Source organism: Miniopterus natalensis, chromosome 19 (genome assembly GCF_054644295.1).
Source record: "Miniopterus natalensis isolate mMinNat1 chromosome 19, mMinNat1.hap1, whole genome shotgun sequence".
NCBI classification, from domain to species: Eukaryota; Metazoa; Chordata; class Mammalia; order Chiroptera; family Miniopteridae; genus Miniopterus; species Miniopterus natalensis.
Window position 1 is genome coordinate 23,814,322 of NC_142099.1, and position 23,156 is coordinate 23,837,477.

Sequence of the window (23,156 nt, forward strand, 5' to 3'; positions counted from 1 at the left end):
GAAGGATGGCTGGGCATTTTAAATTATAGATGGGCATATTTTAAATAGTGGGTAATTTAAAAACTCATTTATGTCAATATGAATAATACAACAGAGAAACAGATGATGCAGTGAGAGGTGCAATTATTTAATTGCCGTAGAAAAATTACTGTGTGGGCGAGAAGGATGGGATCTACAGCATAATTTGATCAGCTGGCCTTCGACAGCTGCACCAACGCCTCCAGTGCGTCAGCGGAAACAGTGCTTGCGTGTAGGTGCACATCTTAGACTGGCGATGGAGAGATGAGGAAGGACTCACCTGATAACTTCTGTCTTCTCAAAGAAGTGTGAGCAAAGTGAAGTGTTACTGAGGGGAAAGGGCATTAAAGGTTAGAGGAGAAGCCATAAAATAGTAGTTTAGAAGAGTGGAGACTAGAACTTGTGACAAATCTCTGGTTTCCACAATGGGCCACCACGGGGAACATGTACAAACCTGTTTTAAGCTCACTTATTGCAGGGAGCCCATTTTTTGTTACTTATCAAGCACCATGTCTTCAATTACAGGCCATAGGGCTTTAGCTCTCACTCACTGTTATTTTCCACTCTGATTCAGACACCTAGAAATTTCTTTTATCTTGCTCTTCTGCCCATTCACATATTTCAAAACATTTTTCAAGCTTTATTTTGTATTTTCATGTGTTCATTTAGGAGCAGAGGTTTTCAAGTATTTTCAAGGGAATTAGAAGTAGAACTTCCACTTCTCGGAATTTCAGTTTCATCATTTATAGAATGAGAGTAGTATTACCCACTTGCAGGAGCGTAGTTAAGAATTAGAGATGATATGTGTAAATTACTAGCCCATAATTGGCACTCAATAAATGATAGTTATAATCATTATTACTACTAAATGTTATCCTTTTGTCCAAAAAATAAAAAGAACTTGCTTCTGTGCTGCCTTTTTTCATAGATAAGGTTAACTTACGAAATTTTACGTTTAACACTTTTTTTTTACAACTGTATTTTAAATATATATTTTTTAAAGAATAGTTTATTGATTTTTAGAGAGAGAGGAATGGAAAAGGAGAGAGAGAGAGAGAGAAACATTGATGTGAGTGCAACATTGATCAGCTGCCTCCTGCACGCCCCCCACCGGGGATAGAGCCCAAACCCCAGGCATGTGCCATCGACTGGGAATAGAACTGGCAACCTCCTGGGGCATGGGGATGATACCCAACCAGTGAGCCACACCAGCTGGGGCTTTAAAAAATATTTTTTTTATTACAACTTTAACCCAGTACAATGTTTCTAAGCTTCTCGTGCATTAGTTTGGTTGGAATATAAGATATCTTTCTGAATGATAATTTTTTTTTTGTACTATAGGTTATATAATGTTTTTCGGGCCTTGATGTTGTAATACTTGAGAAAGAATAGACTTCGCATAGAATATTTATTTCCTCATGAGACTTTATTCTTGTTATGTAGGAAAAGTGGTGTATTTAATGGTGTATTTTTAAAAGTCCAAATAATAACACTGTGGAAAAAACAAGGAGTAAAAAAAAGCTAACGCATAACTTGAAAGGGATTTTTGAGAACTGTCACAATATTATCCATGTTCTCTTTGTGTGCTAGCATGTTTCTGGAGACTATAATGTTTTGAAATCAAGCATTGCGTCAATTTGAGTAGCTAATACTAAGAAAAGCTACTCCTATAACTTCGGTGTCAGCCTGGCTTTATCGCCACATTAGAATAGCCATGCCCACACTTGGTACTCTCTAAAGGACCATGGGTACTACCCCATCAGTGTTCAGTACGTAAGAGAGAAATAGGAGACACCGACATGGGGAACCCTTATTCAATACCTTCTTCCATGTTGCTCTGCTCTAGGGCGTGGATCTCTCTTTCAGGCAGTAACCCATATTCATGCAGGAAAGACTCCACATCCCCGGCAAAAAATTCTTCAGCAAACTGTTCAGCAACACTAAGGAAATTGCTTATGAGTTCCCCACCTTTGTAGACGAGCAGCGTGGGGAGTACATCTGAGGAAAAGCGGTCCCCAGCGCCTGTATTAGAAGCTTTAATTTTACAAAACTTGACCATGGGGTATTCGGCTGCGAGGCATATGAGGCTCCTGCTTAGAGCATGGCAGCCCTTAATGCCCTCTTCATAAATGTGGACAATGATGGTGGTGATTTTCGGCTCCTTTTCAATGGTCTCCAGGAATTGCTCCCCGGTTTCCAGCTCATACACAAACCCATATCTAGGCCCAAAGCTCAGCTTCTGGTGCATATCCTGCATGCACTGTCTACGGTATTTACGAAGGCAGCTTTCATCTTCTCTGTCTTGGTGGATTAGTTCATATTCTTGAATGCTCATCTGGGAATAAATAAAAGCATGATAGAGATTATTCAGCCAGGAATTCAGTTCTTCACACACACCAAACCCATCCTCAACTCAAAGAGTTTACAGTTGCTGTCCTCCCTCACCCCCAACGTGGCCTTCTCCTTGACCTCATTTAAGCTTTTGTTCAAGTGTCACCGTCTTTGATCAGGCTACCTAAAAGAGTCCCTGCCCCAAGCTTTCTGTTCCTTATATGGGTTTAGCTTTTCTTCGTAGCAATAAGCACTACCTGATATTGTATTAAATATTTACTTGTTGAATTGCTTAATATTAATAATTGTTTTCCTAACTGATACGTTTCATGGGGGCAGGAATTTTTTTTGTCTCACTACTCTCCAATATCTGCTATAATGTCTGGCACAAAATAGGGGTTCAGTAATTATTTCATGATAGAAATGGATGCATAAATATTGCTGAATATAGTTGAGCCATGAGACGATCATAACCTGTCAGAAATGTGCCACGTAACTACCTATCCCTTGGGTGAAAAAACAAACAGGAAGGTCTACTCTGGAGTGACTTTCATAAAACACACACACACACATGCATTTAAATGTGTCCTCAACAAATGCCTTTGGATGCTAGCGTCTCATCCAGGAAAGTTGTTAAAAAGATTGTATCTTATCGCTTGCCGATTTTTTGAATGTGTAGAGTAGGACTCAGCCGAGACAGCTTTTACTACTGCTATTTAGAGTCCATCAGATTAGCCAGGAGGTTCCTGCTGTACCAGCAGCAGCAGCAGCAGCAGCACCTGAGAAGTTCTGGGAAATGCAAATTTTTGGGCACCACCCCAGATCTCTCAAATCAGAACCTGTGAGGGTGAGGCTGGGTGAGCCATATTTAAACAAGCCCTCCAGGCAATTCTTATCCCCTGGCTTAGGCTGAGGTGAGAAATGACCCAACTTTTATCTTCCAAGACAGCCAGCTGCTTATCACTGCAGATGGAATATAAAATTACTTGTAGAACCTTTCTTAATAGCTACATAAATTATCAATTTATTCAATAGACTGTTAGAAACCCATCCCTCACAACCACAAAAACAAACGAAGGAGGGAGTAGTAGAAGAAAGGGTGTAAAGGAGCAAGAAAGGGTATAAAGAGGCCTGGGGCAGCACAGCACCCTGGAAGTTGGGCCGTTCCCAAGGGGGATCAATTAGCCTTCTCCTCAAGTAGCCTCTCAAACAGCAACTGCTGACAATATTGCAAGTAGACAGTTGAGAAGGCAAGAAACTGGTATTTATGAAAAATCTATGCCTTAGGCACTTCACAGAGATGATTTTTCTTAATCCTCACGACAAACCTACGAGGTAGGTATTACAGAATTTCGCAGGAGGCATTGAGATTCAGGTTAAGCAAAAGCATCTGATGCTTTCCTGAGTCCTCTTGTTTCTGCCTCTTAGATTTGTTTTTCTAATGTTCTCACTCTTTTTCTTATCATATTATTTTTTTTCCACTTTAAGATTATTGTCCCAATTTAAAAATTTTCACCCTAAAAAATTGTTCAATGTTTCGTATAATTTCTAAGTCGCTACTACAGTTCTGTTCATTTAACAGACTAAACCACACAAATGTGGACTTACGCATTTGAGCATTTTTATGAGAACTTGTCCCGTTCACACATTCAGGCATGTAGGTATTTAGGCACTTAGATGCCTTTCTAAAGCTTAACCTTGGTACAGCTCTGATAATGATAATGCCTCATGCTTGTGTAGCATTTTACATGTTTCAAAACACTTTTACACTTGTTTTCTCTGCACATCCCTTTAAAGCAAGGGGAGGAGGTGTTGGTCCCGTTCCTAAGACTGGAAAATGTAATCGCCTCGTCCACATCACATAACGAAGGAGCCAAAACCAAGATCTTAGACTTGAAAATTTTTACGGTGGCCAGAAGCCTGGAAGCAAGTATATTTCTGAAGCACTGTCTGTTGAGAACCAACATACAGCTCAAACAGACTGATCTGGAGATAATCCACTGAAGTGATTTTCCCCCCACAGTGAAAAGTCACTTTATGGTTTCTTTTATTAATATTGTTGCTCTATAAGTTAATACATGCTACTTATAAAGATTTAAAAAATGATCTATAAGCTAAAGGTGGAAAGTAATGCCACCATTCTGATACTCTGGGGTAACCTCCACTAACATCATAGAGAACATCACCTTCTAACATCTCTTCACGCACATAGACATGCACATTGTACAAGTAAATAAGTGAGGTTAAAAAAATGGTGCTGTAAAAAAAACACGTGATTCATGTTTACACATTGTAAATTATTTATTATCGATTTTCCCTTAGCTTACCTTTCTGCTGAATCTTTCTTTTGGGTCTTTGTCATCCCTACTCTGAGGAGAAGACATTTGTCTGAGAATCTCCTTCTTGCTAGGTGGGACCGAGTCCCTGTCTTCGCTCTCTAATTTAAACTTTCTCCAATCATTTATTACTCCTTTGGGTCCTGGAATACAAGGAAAAACCAATTGTTTCCCTTTTTATTTTCAAAAGGACTTTATACCATTGAGATTTGCACGAGCATCGCCATGGGAATAGACTTGTCATGTTCCGTATCAGAAACAAACGTCTTGTTTGGGCTAGAACTTTCTAACTGCCACACTCATAAAAACGTTCTACCGCATTAATCTTGTTAAATGGCTTTTGGCTAAGACTCTTCCTGAAACATCTGCATCGATGAAAATGCAGATTACGGACTTTCAACTATTGTCAATATTTGGGGGGCAGCGGTATTAAAAATTTAGAGGGTAGAGAGGAAAGTAGAATTTTAGAAAAGCAGCACTTTTATTACATCAGAAGGCAGCTTCAGCAATAAACTGAAATTGGCAGCACGCTAGTAACAAAAGAAGCTAGGATTGTTGGAGAAACAAATTAAAATTAAAGAAAACAAATTCTCAAGATCCAGAATAACAAAGAGCACATACAAGAAAGCCAGTGAGAGGGAGGCTCCACCTCAATTAAAAAATCGTTACATAACCATCCCAGTTCCTTCTCTGATTCTAAGAATCTTTCTCAAATGCAGAAAGGACAGGACTTGCAGATTTAAATCAAGGGCGACCCAGCTGGCATTCTGACGTTCGGCTGCCCTGATAAATAATACCAGTACTTGGAAGAAGGTCTAAGTTCTTGAAAATACGCAGTTTTCCATACCCCTCTCTACCGCTCAGCCATACCCATGCCTTTGACGCCGCGTTACACCTATGGACGTATTTTATCTTTCTCCACAGAGTTCCTAAGAATTGTTATGTAAGTAATTTTAATATAAATTTATGTCTGCAGCGGGGGACAAAAATAGGTTTATAGTTGTGAGCGCACGAAATAGTTTATTCTTATAATATTACTTATTAATTACTGTATTATTTTCCATATGAACAACTACCTGTAAGCCCGCTTTGGCCCACCGCTGCATTCGTTATATTTGGCCAATTCATGCTTTTTGTTTACTTGTGTCGTCGTCTTCCAGGGACATGTTTGCGTGTACAAAACATGCGTGGGTGTAGCATGTGCTTATACGTATAGAAAGAGGATCTCCTATTCCTCTTGTTTCTTTAAACAATGGTAGCATATTATACACACTTGCCCTAACCTTGATTTTTTTTTTTTATTTCATAATATATCTCAGAGATTTTTTTCACATACATACAGAGAGGCTTCCTTTTTTAAAAACTGGAGTCATGGTATTCCGTTGCATAGGTGCTGATTTACTTAAACAGTTTTCTTTTTGATACACGTTGTCGCTTCCACATTTTTTTCTATGACAAACCTAAGTCTTAGGGTTTCCTGGAGCGATACTGATTTAAGAATGTTTTGTCATTACCTTTATTTTGTTTTAAGTCAAAAAATTAAAAACGTGCTTTTTTTTACTGTTTGGTCTACTATTGTTTACAATGGCAAAGAAAGTCCATAATGGGGGATATTAGGGGAGAGGATAATGGCTTAATTTTAGCGTATATAGAGAGGTCTTACGATAGTTGGGCAGCAAGAAATCCTCAGTAATTAGTGTTTCTAATTCAATTTCTCATTCCTTAGCATCTAAGTAAAACTGTTTTTAAAGTACTTGATCTCACATTAATGTACCCACTCAATTATTATTAGATGAGTCCATCAGTCCACTCAAAGGTATAACAAATTTCATACTGGACAGTGGCAATAAGAACATTAGAGATATCCAGATTTAATCTTAATTTAATAATTAGTTTTCTTCCTGTAGCTTTGCTTACCTGTATGTGTGGCCTGTCCTTCAAAATCTTCTTCCAAACTTTGGCTTTTGGCTTCTTCCATTTTAAAGATTAGATTTGATATAATCTATAGGATGAACAAAGAAATAATGACAGATGAGAAACAAATAAGTAAATAGATAAATAAATAAATAAATAAATAAATAAATAAATATTCCCCTGCTGTTAGGTTTTATGGAGGTTAAGGATTATTACCAGCAGATGAAGTGTTTAGTATGTTTCTATCGGCTTGTAAAAGGACATTAACATTTGTGTTATTAAAGATATTTGGACCTAAGGATCTTACATAATTCACAGTTTGTCTTTTTTTACTTAAAAAGCCTTCAGTTTAGGCCTATGTACTTAGTGAACATTATTTATTACCGATTTTCTTTCTTTATTACTGTTTGTTACTGAATTTTGTAAAATTATATCTCAATATTTTATATAATAAAAACATTTTAATTCATAATAATTATATACTCACTTACTATGAACATTTATTGTGTGCCAGGCATTGTTCCAATTATTATAAGTGTCAAAAATCATTTAATTCTCACACAGCCACATGTGACCGGGCCAGTTATCAAGCTGCTTTACAAAAAGACTTGACAATTTCAAAGAATCACTTTAATGAAAAGTTAATCCAGTTACTTGGGAAAAACCAGGTTCATTGATTATATTAGTATATGTTAAGAACAGACTATGCACCAGGCATTTCCCTGGGCTCTGAAAAACGCGAGGAACACAACTCTTCTAGTATGGCACTCACAAATACTAAGACTTAAGGCAGCTGGGTTACCTGTTCAGTAAAACACAGAGTCCATTCTTACCTAATGCCTCTATTTGAGTTAGAGTGCAAAGACCGGTGAAATGTACTACTTTTTACTACTAGGGGAGCCAGTGAACAGAGACATAAATTGGAAGGAAAATATTGAAACATGAGGCATATTTGCTTGCACTGCTTGAAGACTCAGTAGAGAAAGACACAGTCGAGTATAATTAGCTATGAATGTATTTTATCTACACTCCTATTAATATCCCCTGCCATCAAATAATTTATCTTCTTCAAAATTTGCATCAGTATCCTAAAATTAATCAAAACAGTATTTGGAAGGTGCTTAGATCTTGACACATAGCAAGTGCTATACAGATTTGTAAAATAAAATAAACACCCTAGAGTGAGTTGATTACACTGAGCTTTCTGTGGGGATTTGTGCAGCGAAGTGAGATATTGCACTCATGGATTTATATCAACCATTTAAAAGAATTCTATATTTCAAAGAATAGTATTTGAATTTTTAAAATGTTTTTATTGATTTTAGAGAGAAAGGAAGGGAGAGGGAGAGAGAGAGAAACATCTATGTGAGAGAGAAACATTGATCGATTGTCTCCCATTACCACCTGAACAGGGATTAAACCCACAACCAGGGTATGTGCCTGACCAGGAATTGAACCAGTGATCTTTTGGTGCATGGGATGCTCAGCAAACTGAGCCACACTGGCAGGGCAGTATTTGAATTTTTAAATGTAATTGAAATAACAATTCTATTGCTTCACTAGTATTTAAGATAAACTTCTAAAATTAAGTCTGTTTCTTAGTGCTGTTATTATGTAGCCCAAGTTTTATATAAAAATCTTCTCAATGTATGGTGTATCGTTGAAAACTAACACTTCAGTCTCTCAAACTTTCTGCTACTTTTCTATTTATCAGCAATCACATATGAACGTAGTTTCCTGGTATCTTTGTCTGCTTGAGCTGCTACAACAAAATACAACAGACATTGAGGCTTAGACAACAGAAATTTATTTTCTGACAGTTAGTAGCCTAGACGTCCCAGACCAAGGTCTGACAAGGTTGGTTTCTGGTGAAGCCTCTCTTCCTGGCTTGTAGACAGCCACCTTCTTGTGCTGACTTTACATGGTAGGGAGAGAGGGAGCTCTCTTGTGTCTCTTCTTGTAAGGACACCCATTCTTTGGATCAGGGCCCTACCCTTATGACCTCATTTGACCATTAATTACTTCCTTGTTAATTACTATAGTAGTTCCCTGCCTAGTAGATGCCTGAAACCAAGAATAGTACCAAACCCTATATATACTATGTTTTTTTTCCTATACATACATAACCATGATAGAGTATAAATTAGGCATAGTGAGAGATTAGCAAAAAAAACTAATAATAAAATATAATAATTATAACCGTATACTCTAATAAAAATTATGTGAATGTGGTCTCTCTCTCTCAAAATATCTTATTGTATTGTATGTACAGGGTGGAAATGCAGAACAAAGGGATTCACGTTCCGGATGGGACAGAGTGGGATGGCACGGGATTTCATCACCCTACTCAGACCAGTGAGTGTGCAATTTAAAACTCATGAATTGTTTATTCTGGAATTTTCCATTTAATATTGTCAGACTGTGGTTGAGCACAGGTAACTGAAACGATGAAAAGCAATACCATGGAGAAGGGGGACTACGTATTTAGTTTGAGAGTAGGTCATCAACATCTGAATTTGGGGGAACACAACTCATTCCATAGCACTTGGCTTTGACTTACGTAAAGAATTACCTAAGTTATGTAGATGCTGGCCTCTATGTCTGTGCTCTGGGCCCTGGGCTGATACAGCCTGCCTCTTCCTCAATTTCTAACGCTTTGGTGACTCTAGATTTCTCAGGGGCCCCATTGATCCTCTAAGAATTACCTTTGGGCAAATGAGGCTCACCTGGGATTAACTAGTCCGTTTTTGGATGCTTCCCTAGTTCTTCCCCTGCTTCTGGACCCACATTCTTGGATGCTGCGGAAGAGCCTACAAAAATATGGGCCAGGAAACATGCCAGGTAATACAAATGCCAATTATTTCCTTGGGCAGTGCCTGGGTTGTCCTGATGTCCTAATAATAGTTTCAGTAACTATTATTTTCTGTTGAGAAATAAAAGGCATAGATGCCTGGGGAAAGAAAGCTCAATAGAAGTATTCCATTCTATTTAGTAAGGCTGAGGTTCAGATAAGTGTGCCTTCATTCATTTTTTTAAAAATTATAATTGAAGGTTTGAGATGACGTATTCTAATACTGGTTTCCCTAAGTACAGAGTAAAACTATTAAACAACCAAATGTTAAAATTACCCTCTACCTATGATATGTGTGGTGTCTTTCCATGGACATAAAAATACAGAAAACATAGAGCATTGAAGTAGCTCCAATGTGAAATTTTCAAAATAAGTTTTTTTGTTGTGCAATTTAAAACAATTTTCCTTCTCTCTTATACATGAATGCACATGTTTCCTTTTGGAAACACAAGATAACAAGCTGTTTCAGAGAAAGTGCTCTACTGTGCATGGCATTATTGTATCTGAGAATGATTAGCCGTGGGAAAGAAATAACTGACCAGGAATCAAGTACTGAAGGGCTTGATTAAAATAAATTTTTAATCCAAGTAAGGTGGAATTTAGTAAATTATCTCCAAGGCCTATCTGAAACCAAGCAAGACTGCTAGGTGGGGAAAGTCTATAGAAATTCTGCTTCACTCTTGATAGAAACCTAGATTCTGTCTTGATCTGCGCTCTGTAAGGTATCACACTGTCTGCGTCCACCCTTGCAGGGCTTCATGTCCTACCTTTCTCTGCCTCTAGCCATCCATCTCCTTAGATCTCTGCTCTCCTGTGTTTTCCAAGGTGACTGTGAGCTAATCTGATCAACTAAGCCAGGCTAATGTTCTCACCAAGACTAATATATTCAGTCAGATGTTTAACCCCTGCCATGACTGTCCTCTCAATGTCATATTGGACTCCTATAGAAAATAGTTCTGCCTTTTCTTTCTTATTAAAAAATGATTAGGGGTGGGAATTTTACATCAAATAGGCCTGACAGTAGCATGTCCAGTCCTGGGAGTTATTACTAGGCGTGTGGAGACCTCTATTATCTCTCAAATCATAAATGTAGCTCTAATAATTTTACCTGAGGCATACTTCCCCCCCAAGGAGGAACTAAGTTTCTTGTGGCAGGAGCCATGCATTACAATGCTTCCAAGTGGCAGTATAGCAGCATGATTAACATACAGGGTGGGGCAAAAGAAGGTTTACAGTTGTTAATACTACAGTAATTAATAAATAATAATTCAAGAATACACTGTGTTTCGAGTGTTCACAACTCGAAAGTGTAAACCTACAGTGCGTAAGTGGAAAACAGCAGGTGATGATTTCATCTGAATGTAACATACTTGTTTCCCAATGAACTGGCTTCTCTACCTCTGATTTTACAAACCATAAGTGATTTGCTGTTTTATTTTCCTTTACTGTTTATGTCACAGTGGTTTATATATTTTTTTCTACTTTTCGGTTGTCTAATGGAGTAGGACTGTGCACAGACACTAACAACACTCAGTTTCTGTTGCCACCTTTTGTGATGCTAGCTGTTAATTTTGTTGTAGGTCAACTTTTATGTTTTTGTATCAAAATGAGAGTTAAAAAGAAATCCCAGAAGCATGAGTGGCATTTAGGACACACCATCCTCAAAATGGCTGTGACAAATAAATGGTGAGCAATGGTTGGCACTAAGCCAGTTAGCTTTCTTTCCTTCCGCATAAAACACCCACCTTGATGCTATTTAAGACATCCCTTACTCCATTTATTTCTTTCCCCCTTTCTAGTATCTAAAGTTCGTAACAACCTTGACAGGAGAATTGTGATAGAAGCTTTGTTGTAAGACACTGCAGAGCCAATACAATGTTTTCTCAGCTTCTACCCTTCCCAAATAGCTTTGCTTTTTCAACAAATGAGACGGGGCAGGTAGGAGGCTTAGGGAGCCTTTTCAATAATTTGTAAATCAGGAATGCATAATAAATAGCAATTTCTACTTGTCAACCAGTATCATCAGTAAAAAATGTTCTGGGAAAATATGAGCTTTCAAATTATACCTGGATTCTTGCTCCTAATCAAAGGAAAAGATATTAACTTACCCAGGTTTGCTCTTACAGATATTCTCTTACTTAATTCTGAAGAAAATAGAAATGTCAGGGTCTTGCAGGGAATTCAGAGCACCTACCTTATTTTGAATATTTCTGTATCTTATAAATACATTATTCCAGCACATATGGTTTGAATTCCATTATAGACATTATCGTGAATGGTTCATATATATTTTGACAACTTATGCAATATCAAATTCAGTTTATAAACATAATATTTAGGCAAAGAATTGCCATGATGAGTTAGATGATCTCTAAATTTTTTTTAGATTTTAATGTTAGGTGTTCTAAGTAGCATGTATTATGGTCAAAAATATATATTTAAAATGGATGCCATGGTTAAAGCTATTTTTGCAGTTAATGGAAATATTTCATGGGAAAACAATGAGAAAAAAATCTTACTTCATTCATTTTCATGATGTAAACTGTAAAGTTTATTGTATTAATAATCACCTCCATGCATGCAAAATAGCAAAGTAAAACCAACTGAAAGAAATATTTCACCCAGTTTAATAGCAGTGAACTTCTTGTATTCTTTTCTTTTAAAAACATCATTTCTGTTTCATTAAATTTTGAAGTAACCTTCTGAAACAAATACCTTTATTATTATTATTATTCCCACTTTAAAGGTTAAAACAAAACAACAAAAAATATAATATTAAGGAAAAGGCCCAAGAATACAGGTTTAGTATTTCGTTCAGAGGCCTGAGAGTGTTTCAGTGTTGAATGTAAGGCTTATTCCCTTTGACATCCTGGGAGGCAAACCTTAAGACACAAAGTGCAAGGAATCATCACTTCTTCCCTTCAGTCCTTTTACTCAAAGGGATGACTGAAGAACTTTAAATTTCAAAGTTAATTCTCTATGCATGGTCTTATTTTAACTTTCTAGAATCATCAGACTCAAAATTACATGTTTACTCTGAATTTACATTAGTGAAGATGCCTGGGAAGATACACAGTATTTAATTGTCTTTATAGTAAATTATTAATTAATGTTACTTTGCAGTATTTTAAAAGAACACACAATAATATACAAACAGTGAACTCAATATTCTTTCCCTGAAGGTAAATTTTTAAAAATTATCAAGAAGACTATCTGAGACTCACGGTTTGGTTCTCTGTGTCTGGTGTCCTTGACTATGTTCAGTGGGTGAGAATCCCTGGATAACAGAACTCCTCTTGAACTTGGACAGGTTTAAGCTCAGACTTAAGATCCCTGGATATTGATGACCTTGCAGAAATAGCTCTGAACAAGTAATAGGATTGACATAAGAGAATTAACAAAGCCTGTTTGTTAACGGTAGGGTGAAAACAGACAAATAAACTAAAAAAAGAGCTTCAAGTCCTGTGGTAAATGCAATCTTTGTCCACCTATTGCATGTTATTTAAGAAAAAATATTTCTCTTCTCAGCATGGACTGAGATCTATTCTTGCCATTTTGAAAGAAAAAATTAGTTTTTCTGAATAAGAAATGTTTCTTGATTTAACTGTACTATCCTTCTCAGCAACATTCGGCATGGTACATTTTTCCTCTTAAATGCAACAATTACTTTCTTTCCTGTTTTTTAGTGCCCGGAAGTGTCTCATGTATTAAAATCTCTGCTGTTCCTTATTATTTTTATTTTTTTGTTTTGCCAAAAAAAAAAAAAAAAAAATCCCGGAAACATCTGAATACAGTCTTTAGCACTGTTGATGGCCTTTGCTTTATTGTATCTTGTCTTGTCCTTGTTTGTTCCACTATGCTGGTCATTTCACTTTTCTTCCATGTGCCATTCAAAACAATGAACTTTTGTTCAACAGCAATGTATTGACCATACCCTTTGCTAGGGGAAGCTTACCAAAAGTTTTATTGCAGTCTTCAGAAATGAGACTTTTGCACTGAGACTGACGGTCAAGGCTATCCTATAGAACGACTATTCCACGAACTAAGAGTAGTCAGCGTATAGTTTACAGGACGCATCGAATGGCCGATAGACAGCAATTACATGGCTGTTTAGTTTTGCCAAATAGAAGCATAGAAAGGAAAAGCCAAGAAAGCAATAAGATTGGCTATCTACTGGGAATGGATAGAAATGAAGGTTTGGGGATGCGGGGGTGACTCTTCTCTAAGTATAATTTTTGTACAGTTTGACTTTTGTAGTCATGATAACATTTTACATACACAAACTAAACCCACAAAGTAATGTAAAGCCAGTAAGAATGAGGGGACTCTAAAATGGGATACAAACAGAAGCAAGTTAAACTAAATATTTCAAATTTAAAAATACAGCCACATTGAAGTTGGGGGGCAATGAGCCCAAGTAACTTTTGAATACAATATTTTGAAAACTTAACCTTAGAATGACGAAAAGAATTGTACACAAATATTGAACTCTAGTCAGTAGGATTGTTTTTGTGTGTGTTGCAGGTTAGCAATCTATTGTCTACTTTGTGTGGCATGCTCATGAGTATATACATTGAGGGTAAAAGAAGTCTAGTTTCTTACCGTTGTTGATTGGAGTATAACTATGCACTGGGGGAAGATTGGCATAAAGCTGGCAATTTTGGATTGGGATTGGAAGTGTCAGTATGAATTCATGGCTTGTTCTATCATCTCTCTCTCTCTCTCTCTCTCTCTCTCTCTCTCTATCATCTATCTATCTATCTATCTATCTATCTATCTATCTATCTATCTATCTAATCATCTATCATCTATCTATCTACCCATCTATCTATTATCTACGTACCTATCTACCTACCTACCTAGGTGTGTATATATACACACATACATACATTTCCTAGTTCTGTGTTTGGAGGGCGTAGAAACAACACTCCAGGAGCATGAGCACACTTAGTACTCTGGCTGTGAAAAGCAGTGGGCATTCAGTCCGCCAGGGAGAGATGGGAGAGCATCGTGCTAAGTGAAATAAGCCAGTCAGAGAGAGACAAGTACCATATGATTTCACTCACATGTGAAATCTAATGAAGAAAACAAACAAACAAACAAAATAGAAAGACTCATACCTACAGAGAACAGGCAGACACCTGTCAGAGTTGAGGAGGGTTGGGGGGCTGGGTGAAAAAAGGAAAGGGATTAAAAAACAACCACCTCATAGACACAGACAACAGTGTGATGATAACCAGAGGGAAAGGGGAGTGGGGACAGGAGGAGGGTGAAGCGAGGAGAAACGGTGACAGAAGAGGACTTGACTTTGGGTGGTGAACACACAATACAACATGCAGATGATGTGTGATAGAATTGTATGCTTGAAACCTATGTACTTTCATCAATCAATGTCACCCCAATAAATTCAATAAAAATTTAAAAACAAAAAATGTATAATTGCCTCAAAAAGAGAATAAATTAATATTGGTAAATATTCTTTTCTAAAAATAAATTCTGTATTTAGTACCTGTATTTCTGTAAGAACTAAAAGGAAGAAGCTTCCAGATCTCTGACTGGCAGGAAGCCCAGCTCTCATTCTTACACACAAAGGTCCTCCCGTTATCTATTCTTTTTTCAAGTATACACATTTACACCTCTCTACATGAGTAACCCAGTCAAGACCTGAATATCTCTTTTTTCCCCCCACTACCTCAATCTAGTATGTTTTAAGAGCTATCACGGTAACATTCATTCAGGTGAGAATTATAAATGGATGCTAACACCGGGTGACGACTGGACATCTATAGAGTCTCAGAGCACCTCGCCACAATTAAAAAGAGAAAAGTAGCAAGTTACAGTGGAGAAATCTGTAAAAACTTCCCAGTAGAGTCATTAGTTAACATCATCTGCAATGAGACAAACCGACATCACAGGCCTCTCTGATGCTGAGAAAGACCCAGCAGCACGCTTGTGGAATTCTAACAAAAAATGCGAAGTCTGGATCTAATCACGAGGAAATATTAGACAAACCAAAACTGAGGGTCATCATGAGGAAGATGTCAAAGACAGAGAATGAACAACTGTTTCAGATCAAAGGAGATGAAAGAGCTGTGTGTGTCTCATTGCAGATGACGAAAAACGTGACCTGGGATTGTAGGATCCTGGATTACAACAGCCCAGGATCGATATTAGTCCTTTGCTTTTGACAACTATCCTGTGGTTATGAAAGAGAGTGTTCTTGTTCTTTTCAGGAAATACACATTGAAGTAGTCTAAGGTAACCCAACACATCAAACACGGAACTACCTAGGCATATAATAGTTTAGTAAACAAGTTTGACTCAAGCTTTTGAACATGTTCCTAAGAGACATTAATATTTTGGACCCAACTGCTCAAAGGTCATTGACTAGACCGTAGTGCAGTTTGTGTAAATCTGATGTAGAAATCAACCACACAACAGTAGTCAGATGATTCTGACCTTACTCTAACAGAACTAGCAATTAAATCTGAAAGCAACACAACTTTTTAGGAATTAGACAGATAAGATAACAGCATTGGGATAAAACAAAGAGACTTTGTTTCAGCTGCTTGTTCAATAGGCTGTTCCTCAATTTTAGATAATGAGGATAAAGGTAGCACACTAAATAATCTTCAACCTTACTTTCTAATGATTCAGATGAAGGGAAAAAAAAATTATCTGTAAAATACACACCCTTGCCCAGCTAGTGTGGCTCAGTGGTTGAGCATCGACCAATGAACCAGGAGGTTGAGGTTCGATTCTGGGTCAGGGCACATGCCCAGGTTTCTGGCTCGGTCCCCAGTAGGAGGGGTGTGGGGTGTGATCGGTTAAGAACATTGTTTTTAGAGTAAGAGATGCCCAAGTCCAAGCCCTAGCTCTTTTGTTTACTGTTGTGACAATCTTCTCTGAGAATCTAATGTATATTAACTACTTTGCACCGTTAACTGTCACACAATAAGCAGACAGTGATCTATTATTATTTCTGCTTCTTCTGTTTCTCTCATTTCTGTGTATCCTTTCTCTTCTCCGGATGTAATTTAAATAATTTGTGTTTACTTTTAAAGCTTTATCCTTTGTTTCTACTACAGGATGTTGCAGGCTCATTTCCATTCTGAGAAACTAATTTTGTATTCTCAAACATCTATATATCTGGCCTTCGAGGAGTTTTTACCTGAATTTTTCATTTTGTATTTTGAGTCTATGGTTTGGAACCTATGAGTAAAATTTATGTTATTTATAGGACCTGCACATTGTCAAAAGTCAAATGTTGAAAAATAAGTAGGAGATATACTATTTTGTTGGGTTGCAGTGTATTTCTTTTAGCTGTTTCTTCCTATTCTGGTGAGGGGGGCTGTCCCATCGTCCCATGCCTAGTTCTGTCTTCCAGTGAGCCTAGGCCTCTGAATGTGAACTTCACAAGGGCCTCTCTGTCACCCACTCTTATGCCCTAGGGGGACAGGTGGTTGGAGGGGGCTAGAGTGGAGTATTTCCCTCCTCCTTCCTGGAAGGCTAAAGGGGGTCACTTAGGTCTCTGATAAAACCCTAATGCGTTCAGCTTTAGCGAAACAGAGTCTCTTGAGCGCAGACCTTGTTACCAAAACTGAATGCTCTGGAGTATTTCAAAAGGGTGTCTTTTGCCCTCCCCATCAGACGCCAAAGGGATTTTTCTGATATTCACTGTGAGAAATTGGTAGAGCTCCAGAAGATAACACTTCCAAAAATGGGGTCCATCCTAGAGTTAACTATTTCAGACTTGTTTACACTGAGCTTTTAGCAATTTGTCAACTGCAGTTCAGATTTTCCTACCCCGTGTTGAGCCCAAGATAGTAGACACCTATCAAGGTGGCCTCCTGGTGGCTAACTGGGCTCAAATGAAAAACAACAACAAAACAGAGCCTAGCAGCCGTTCCAAACAGGAGCCTCTCACACAGACTGCGCTTCAGGGAGAAGCCTGCACTGAGCTGCCTGCCTCTTGCTCTGCCTGCCCGCCCGCACTGTAGTCCTTCGCGAGGGCCGGCCGCGTCTCTCCAACCTCTGCTTCAGTAACCGCAGGGCCTTCTAATTTTCTGTAGTCAAGTCTTCCTCTACATCCCTCTTAAAGACATTTGTGATTACATTTAGGACCCACCTGGAGGCCTTAGGGATCTCTCCCCATCTCAAAATTCTTAACTTAGTCACATCTCCACAATCCGTTTTGCCATATACGGTAACATTCATAGGTTCTAGAAATTAGGACCCAGATATCTTCGGAGATCATTATTCAGCCTGCTACCAATGTGTTTGGAAAAGTATTATCTCCCCTTCTGATTAATGTACCTTGAGCATTTTTTAAAATGAATTGATGGCACTGGACTTCATTGCAGGACAGAATGAATATTATTGGCGAATAGTATAAGAATAACTTTACAAGGGCTATTTTTCCACTGACCAAAATGGTGGCTTAAATTAAACTGAAGGCTCAGTTCTAACAGCGGCAACAAAATAAATTGATATTTACAGATTTTGATAGATGTCTGGTTAGGAAATTTGTATTTCTTCAGCTGGTTAAAAAAAAAAAAAAAAATCACCAAAACCCAACAAACATTGGCAGAGCTCCTATACATAAGCAAGAATACAGCATGTTCTATTTTTTTACTAAAGGATTGTTCCTCTTTTTTTATACACCCTTCTGGACTCTGTTACCATTTTGCTATTTAAATGATTTATCCAAACAAAGTGTTTTTGGACAGAATATATGAAAAGAGCATGTAGAGTGACTTGCCTAGGATCTTAACTACTTTTGAAAGAGCTCTAGACTTTAGTGACTCTAGGTCTGGCCAAAGAATGAGAAATACAAAGCGAAAAGGTAGTCACACAAAAGCATAACACTCCAAAGTATTTAAGGAGAAAAGAGTCTTTTAGTGGGTATCTCTGGTGTTTCAGGATAATCATTTAAGATGCCCAACAAAACAATGAAAATAACTTCAAGCTTTATAAATAGTTGAAAGTTAGGCTTAAATGAAAGCTTTGTCTCAACTTCAAAATATTGAATTTGGCAAGCAGCGTCTCTAATTACCATAATCAGATGCTGGGGCCCCGAAACCACCATCATGTTAAATTGAACCCTCTGACTTCTCTGTCATCTCTCTGCTTCTTTATGTGGTGGAGAAAGGAGAGTTCAGAGATAGTTATGGTGAATCCCGAGTGCACCCCTTCACTGTACACATTTTTATTTCGGTGAGCAGGTCCAACATAAATATTTAAAACTTGAATTCTCCTGCAGGGATGGAACTTTCATGTGAACAATTACTTACAGGATCATTTTCTTCAAATGGGAGCCCAGATCATAAAGAAAGCAGTGATTGGTATCAAATTAGAAAAAGAGCGTCACCATGAAAACAGCAATGCAAATACATAGATGCAAAAACTGGACACTGTTGCTGACTTTGGTGGGTTTTAAAAATAGCTTGTTTGATGTATTACAGATCTGACCTTTATAGAAAGCGAGATAAAAACGTACCCAGAACACATCACCATACAGTCATAAGGTATGAAGCTAGTCTGCCTCCCAGTGACATCATTGTGGGTTCCAGACCATTCTGGGAAAAGACCATGTGGATAGATAAATGTACAGGAAACCTTCTGGTCTTATGGTATTAGAATTCAGGCTACATAAATTATAATTTGTTTATGTCTGCTCTTTGTGTTAAATTAAAAGAAGTTGGATTTCCTAGACAATGAGTGTTGTGCTTAAGTGAGGTTTTAAAAAGAACCTAGTGTTTATAATGTAATGAATCACGCCAACATTTCCCTTTATAAAAGAAAAATCAAAAAAATCAAAGCAATGGTAGATTACAGATTGAGGGAAACAGACTGACTAAGAGGTTGGACTCCCGAGTCAGACAGAGACACACTTCAGTTCTGGCCATGCCACGTACAGCAGTGTAATTTTGGGCAAATTACTGGCACTGTTCATATTTTGGTTTTCTCACTTGACTAATAATATCAACAACAACAAAAATAACAGCAAAACCAACTTCATAGGTGCTTTATGAAAAGTGAAAGAGTTGGTGGTACACAGGAGTGGCGGTAATTGCTCCGTGAGTAGCGGTTGGTATGATGACGATTGTTGGATGAACTTCAAGGTCCAAGTTCCAAAGACTCCAGTGCTCTCTTCCCAGCAAAGGGGGGGAACGGTCCTTGGGAGAGGCCATCGGCCTCAAAAGCTAAGATGGAACTGTGTTTGCGACCTTTTCCGAACAATTTTGTAATAATATGTTTGTATTTTCTCTCTATAGCAGATGTGCTAAGAAATATTTTATAAATTTATGTTGAAATTTAAAACACTATTTCCCTTTATCTGGTATTCCAGCCACTATGAATTTAAAGTGTGTCTGCTTGACCTAGGATTTTATAATTTAGGGAATAAGTTTACATATACTTTTTATACTATTCACACCTGAAAAAACAAAAAAGCACCAAACTTGTTTGAACTCCTACTGTGTGCCAGGCACTGCCCTAGGCATTTTACATACTTCATTTTATTTAATCTTCAAAATTGTCTTATCGTATCTGTTAGGCACAGATGTTTGCGATGCTTTTAGTCAGTATTCATCTTTTCTTTTCTTTTCTTTTCTTTTCTTTTCTTTTCTTTTCTTTTCTTTTCTTTTCTTTTCTTTTCTTTTCTTTTCTTTTCTTTTCTTTTTCTTTTTTTAGTGGTCAGCTATTAACTATCCAGAGCTATATATTAAAGGCAAAACTTGTGAATTATGAAAGACCTTGGTTTGCAATTCTGATTCCAGACTAGTGCTGACCTTGGGGAAGCTGCTTAACTTTCCTGGGTATTTATTACTTCAGTTATAAAGCGGGGCTGATGTTACCTACTTCATAGATTTATTTTGAGGATTAAGTGACTCAATTCATATAGTGAAAAGTGGGCACAGAGCCTGGCACATAATTGGTGCTCATTTAATTGTAGTCAGTGAGAACAGTTAGGGCATTGTACAGATGATTTGGTTGGAATTTGATGAATCCCTGGACGAGGGCAATGACAATAGGAACAGAACAGAGGACTGAATGAGTGTAAGGCATTTCAGAGGTAGAAACCAAAGGCTTTTGTTAATTAATGGCTGTGGCGGGAGTGGGGGTGCAGAAGAGATTAACAATGATGCAAAGTTGTGTTTTCTTTTGATGATGCCGATTTTGAGTGGCGATGTTGATTCACTTTATTTTAAATGTGTTTTTATTGATTTTAGAGAGAGAGGGAGAGAGAGAGAGAAATGTCAACTGGCTGCCTCGTGTAGACATCCTAACCAGGATCGAACCCTCAACCCGGCTATATTCCCTGACCGGGAATGAAACCGGCACCCTTTTGGTGCATGGGACGGCGCCCAACGAGCTGAGCCCCAGCAACCAGGGCGATGTACAGTTTTAACCCGGCGGTTAGAATGACAGTGATAACGTTTCACTGAGACCAAACCCTCATCAGGGAGGTCTGGGCACAGCGATGTTTCTGGACATAATGAATATGAAGTATCTTTGGGTGGGTGGTCCAAGGAAATTTGGGCCTGGAGCTTGAGAGAAGAGTCAGGTTTGGATATAGAAGAATATTGTTATAATTGACAAGGAAATAGAATTTATTTTGAGATACCTCTGAAAACATCGGGCAGCCTTTTGAATTCTTAGTACGATTTCCCAAACCTGAGCGTATAGAACGCACTTATCCTCTGTGTAATCTGCAGTGCGGTTTAGGTGACATACGTCTATTTAAAACCAGGCTCTTATTTTTGTTCTTAGACGGAGGGTACATTCTCTTGGATTAAGGAGAGGCTGTGAGAGAGCCAGTGATTCTGGAATTCACTCCCACAAGTCCTTGACACAACCGTTAGCTCACAGAAACCCTGTACCTGCCGGGCCTTTTCCTTGACAGTCCTGTAATCCTCTTGTGAGAATTAACCGGGCGGCTTTATCTATAAATAATGCTCACTTTCAGGTGCGCGCTTACAAAGGTGTAGTCAAGGTATGAGGGGTTGTCTAGCCTCCTGCTTCTGTAATCCAGGGTTAATCCTTGGAGCATTTGTCGTGCTTGTCACATTTCTAGTATCTCAAGGCATCGTGCATGAAGAAAACAACTCTTCTTGGATGAATTATAAACCTGTGTTAGAATTAAGCTTATTAATATCATTATAATTTTGATGCTTAATTAGGGATTATTGAGTTACTTTTAATAATTTATGATACACCTTTACTGACACGGTTTCATTTTGATCTTCACAATAATCCAAGTGGAGGGAGAGCTGTTACCAAGAGATGAACAAACAGAGTGAGGGAGGTTGAGTAACTTGCACAAGATCCCAGAAACCATAAGGGTTGAAACCGAGACTTGTACTTTAATTTGACCTCGGATGAGGTTTCTTTAGATTCCTGTTGCACATATGTCTCAACTTTTCCTAGTAATATTTCTACATCTGACTATATTCCTTCTTGTATAGTCTCAAATGAATAGACTATAAATATTCTTGCTTTTCACCTTAAAAGTTCTTAACATATTTTACTATGATAAATGTACTATTAAATGTGATCAAAACCTTAGGAAGAAATGTGTGTTAACTCACCATTTTGATAGTGTCAAGGTTTTAGATTCTCCTGAGTTTCTTTCTCTTTTAAAAATGTTTTAAGTAGCTGTATGACTATGTTAAAGCTTAACTAAGTTACAAGTCGGTGTGTGTTTTTTGGTGTGGCTATAGTTGGAAGCAATACTATTATGGCTTTATTTTAAAAAACGTAGATCTTATTTTAAATCATGATATTTAAATTTTTATTAAAACTGGAAAGTAAGAAGAATGGAAAATGGAGACTGAGCAGGTGTGGAACACTCTGCAGGGGCCCTAGACCTGTTGTTCATATCCAGCCCATTCTGACTGGCCATTTCGCCACCTTTCCTTCATTAAAGAAAATATTTTGAATATCATCCTTAAGGATTGGAAAGAAAAAATGGATCCTTTCCCTAAAGAGCGTTGTCTTTTAAATGGGGAGCAGGGGCAGAGGCTAACAGAGAGCCCAGTTTCGGGCACTTCATTGGAAGGAGCGCCGCCAGCTGTGGCTGCTCTTTGCCCTGGTGCAGATGTTAGAGCCAGTCAAGGAATCGGTTGCAATTTCCCCCATATTAAATTTGTATCCCTACTGTTCCTTGGGGTCTTTCCCGGTCACACAAGAGAAGAACTGAAGCAGAAAGTATGTAAAATGGGATCTCAGAGTGTTTTCTTTAGATGTTAAAGACCTGCCATCATCCGTGACAGAAACACATGGTTCACCAGGAGATTAGTAGGGATATTGTACCAATATTTCCTGTGGAAAGAGCAACTGCTGTGCTGCAAATAAGTGTGCAACCTGGAAAAGGTCGGCACAGAAGGACCAACTAACAGCTGCTTTCTCAGATACACAGAAAAGAAAACTGATCTACAGGATCGCTTCCGTGGCTAACTTTCTAGTGCCCATTTTTATAATTTGGGAGGGTTAGATCTCAATTTTAAATGAGTCACGACAACTCCTTTTTCTCATTTGGCAGTACATTATTTTAGTAGTTTTTTTTCTTTAAAAAATTATTTAGTTCATTCTAAACACTTCAAGATATCAAGTGAATAGATATAAAATTTCTTTAGAAACACAACAAAGCCCTTTCCTAACCCGGCTGAGAGGAGACTGAACAGTCTGTTCACTATCCATCC

The 23,156-nt window shown here is 37.9% G+C and overlaps 1 protein-coding gene across 1 annotated transcript; it reads right to left on the bottom strand.

Annotated features, from left to right (window-relative positions):
* Nucleotides 1-1,828: 1,828 nt before the first annotated feature.
* On the bottom strand, nucleotides 1,829-12,725 carry PDC (phosducin). Its single transcript, XM_016224593.2, has 4 exons — nucleotides 12,675-12,725; nucleotides 6,603-6,687; nucleotides 4,677-4,828; nucleotides 1,829-2,353 (listed from the first exon to the last, which is right to left on the bottom strand). Exons 2-4 carry the CDS (start codon nucleotides 6,661-6,663, stop codon nucleotides 1,829-1,831), a joined length of 738 nt encoding a protein of 245 aa, XP_016080079.1. The 5' UTR covers nucleotides 6,664-6,687; nucleotides 12,675-12,725.
* Between the last annotated feature and the right edge of the window lie 10,431 nt (nucleotides 12,726-23,156).

Coding starts and splice junctions, on each gene's coding strand:
- PDC (XM_016224593.2), bottom strand. CDS start 6,663: ATGGAAGAAGCCAAAAGCCAAAGTTTGGAAGAAGATTTTGAAGGACAG. Junction 4,829..6,602: donor AGGACAGGCCACACATACAG/GTAAGCAAAGCT, acceptor CTTGTATTCCAG/GACCCAAAGGAGTAATAAAT. Junction 2,354..4,676: donor AAGAAAGATTCAGCAGAAAG/GTAAGCTAAGGG, acceptor ATTTATTCCCAG/ATGAGCATTCAAGAATATGA.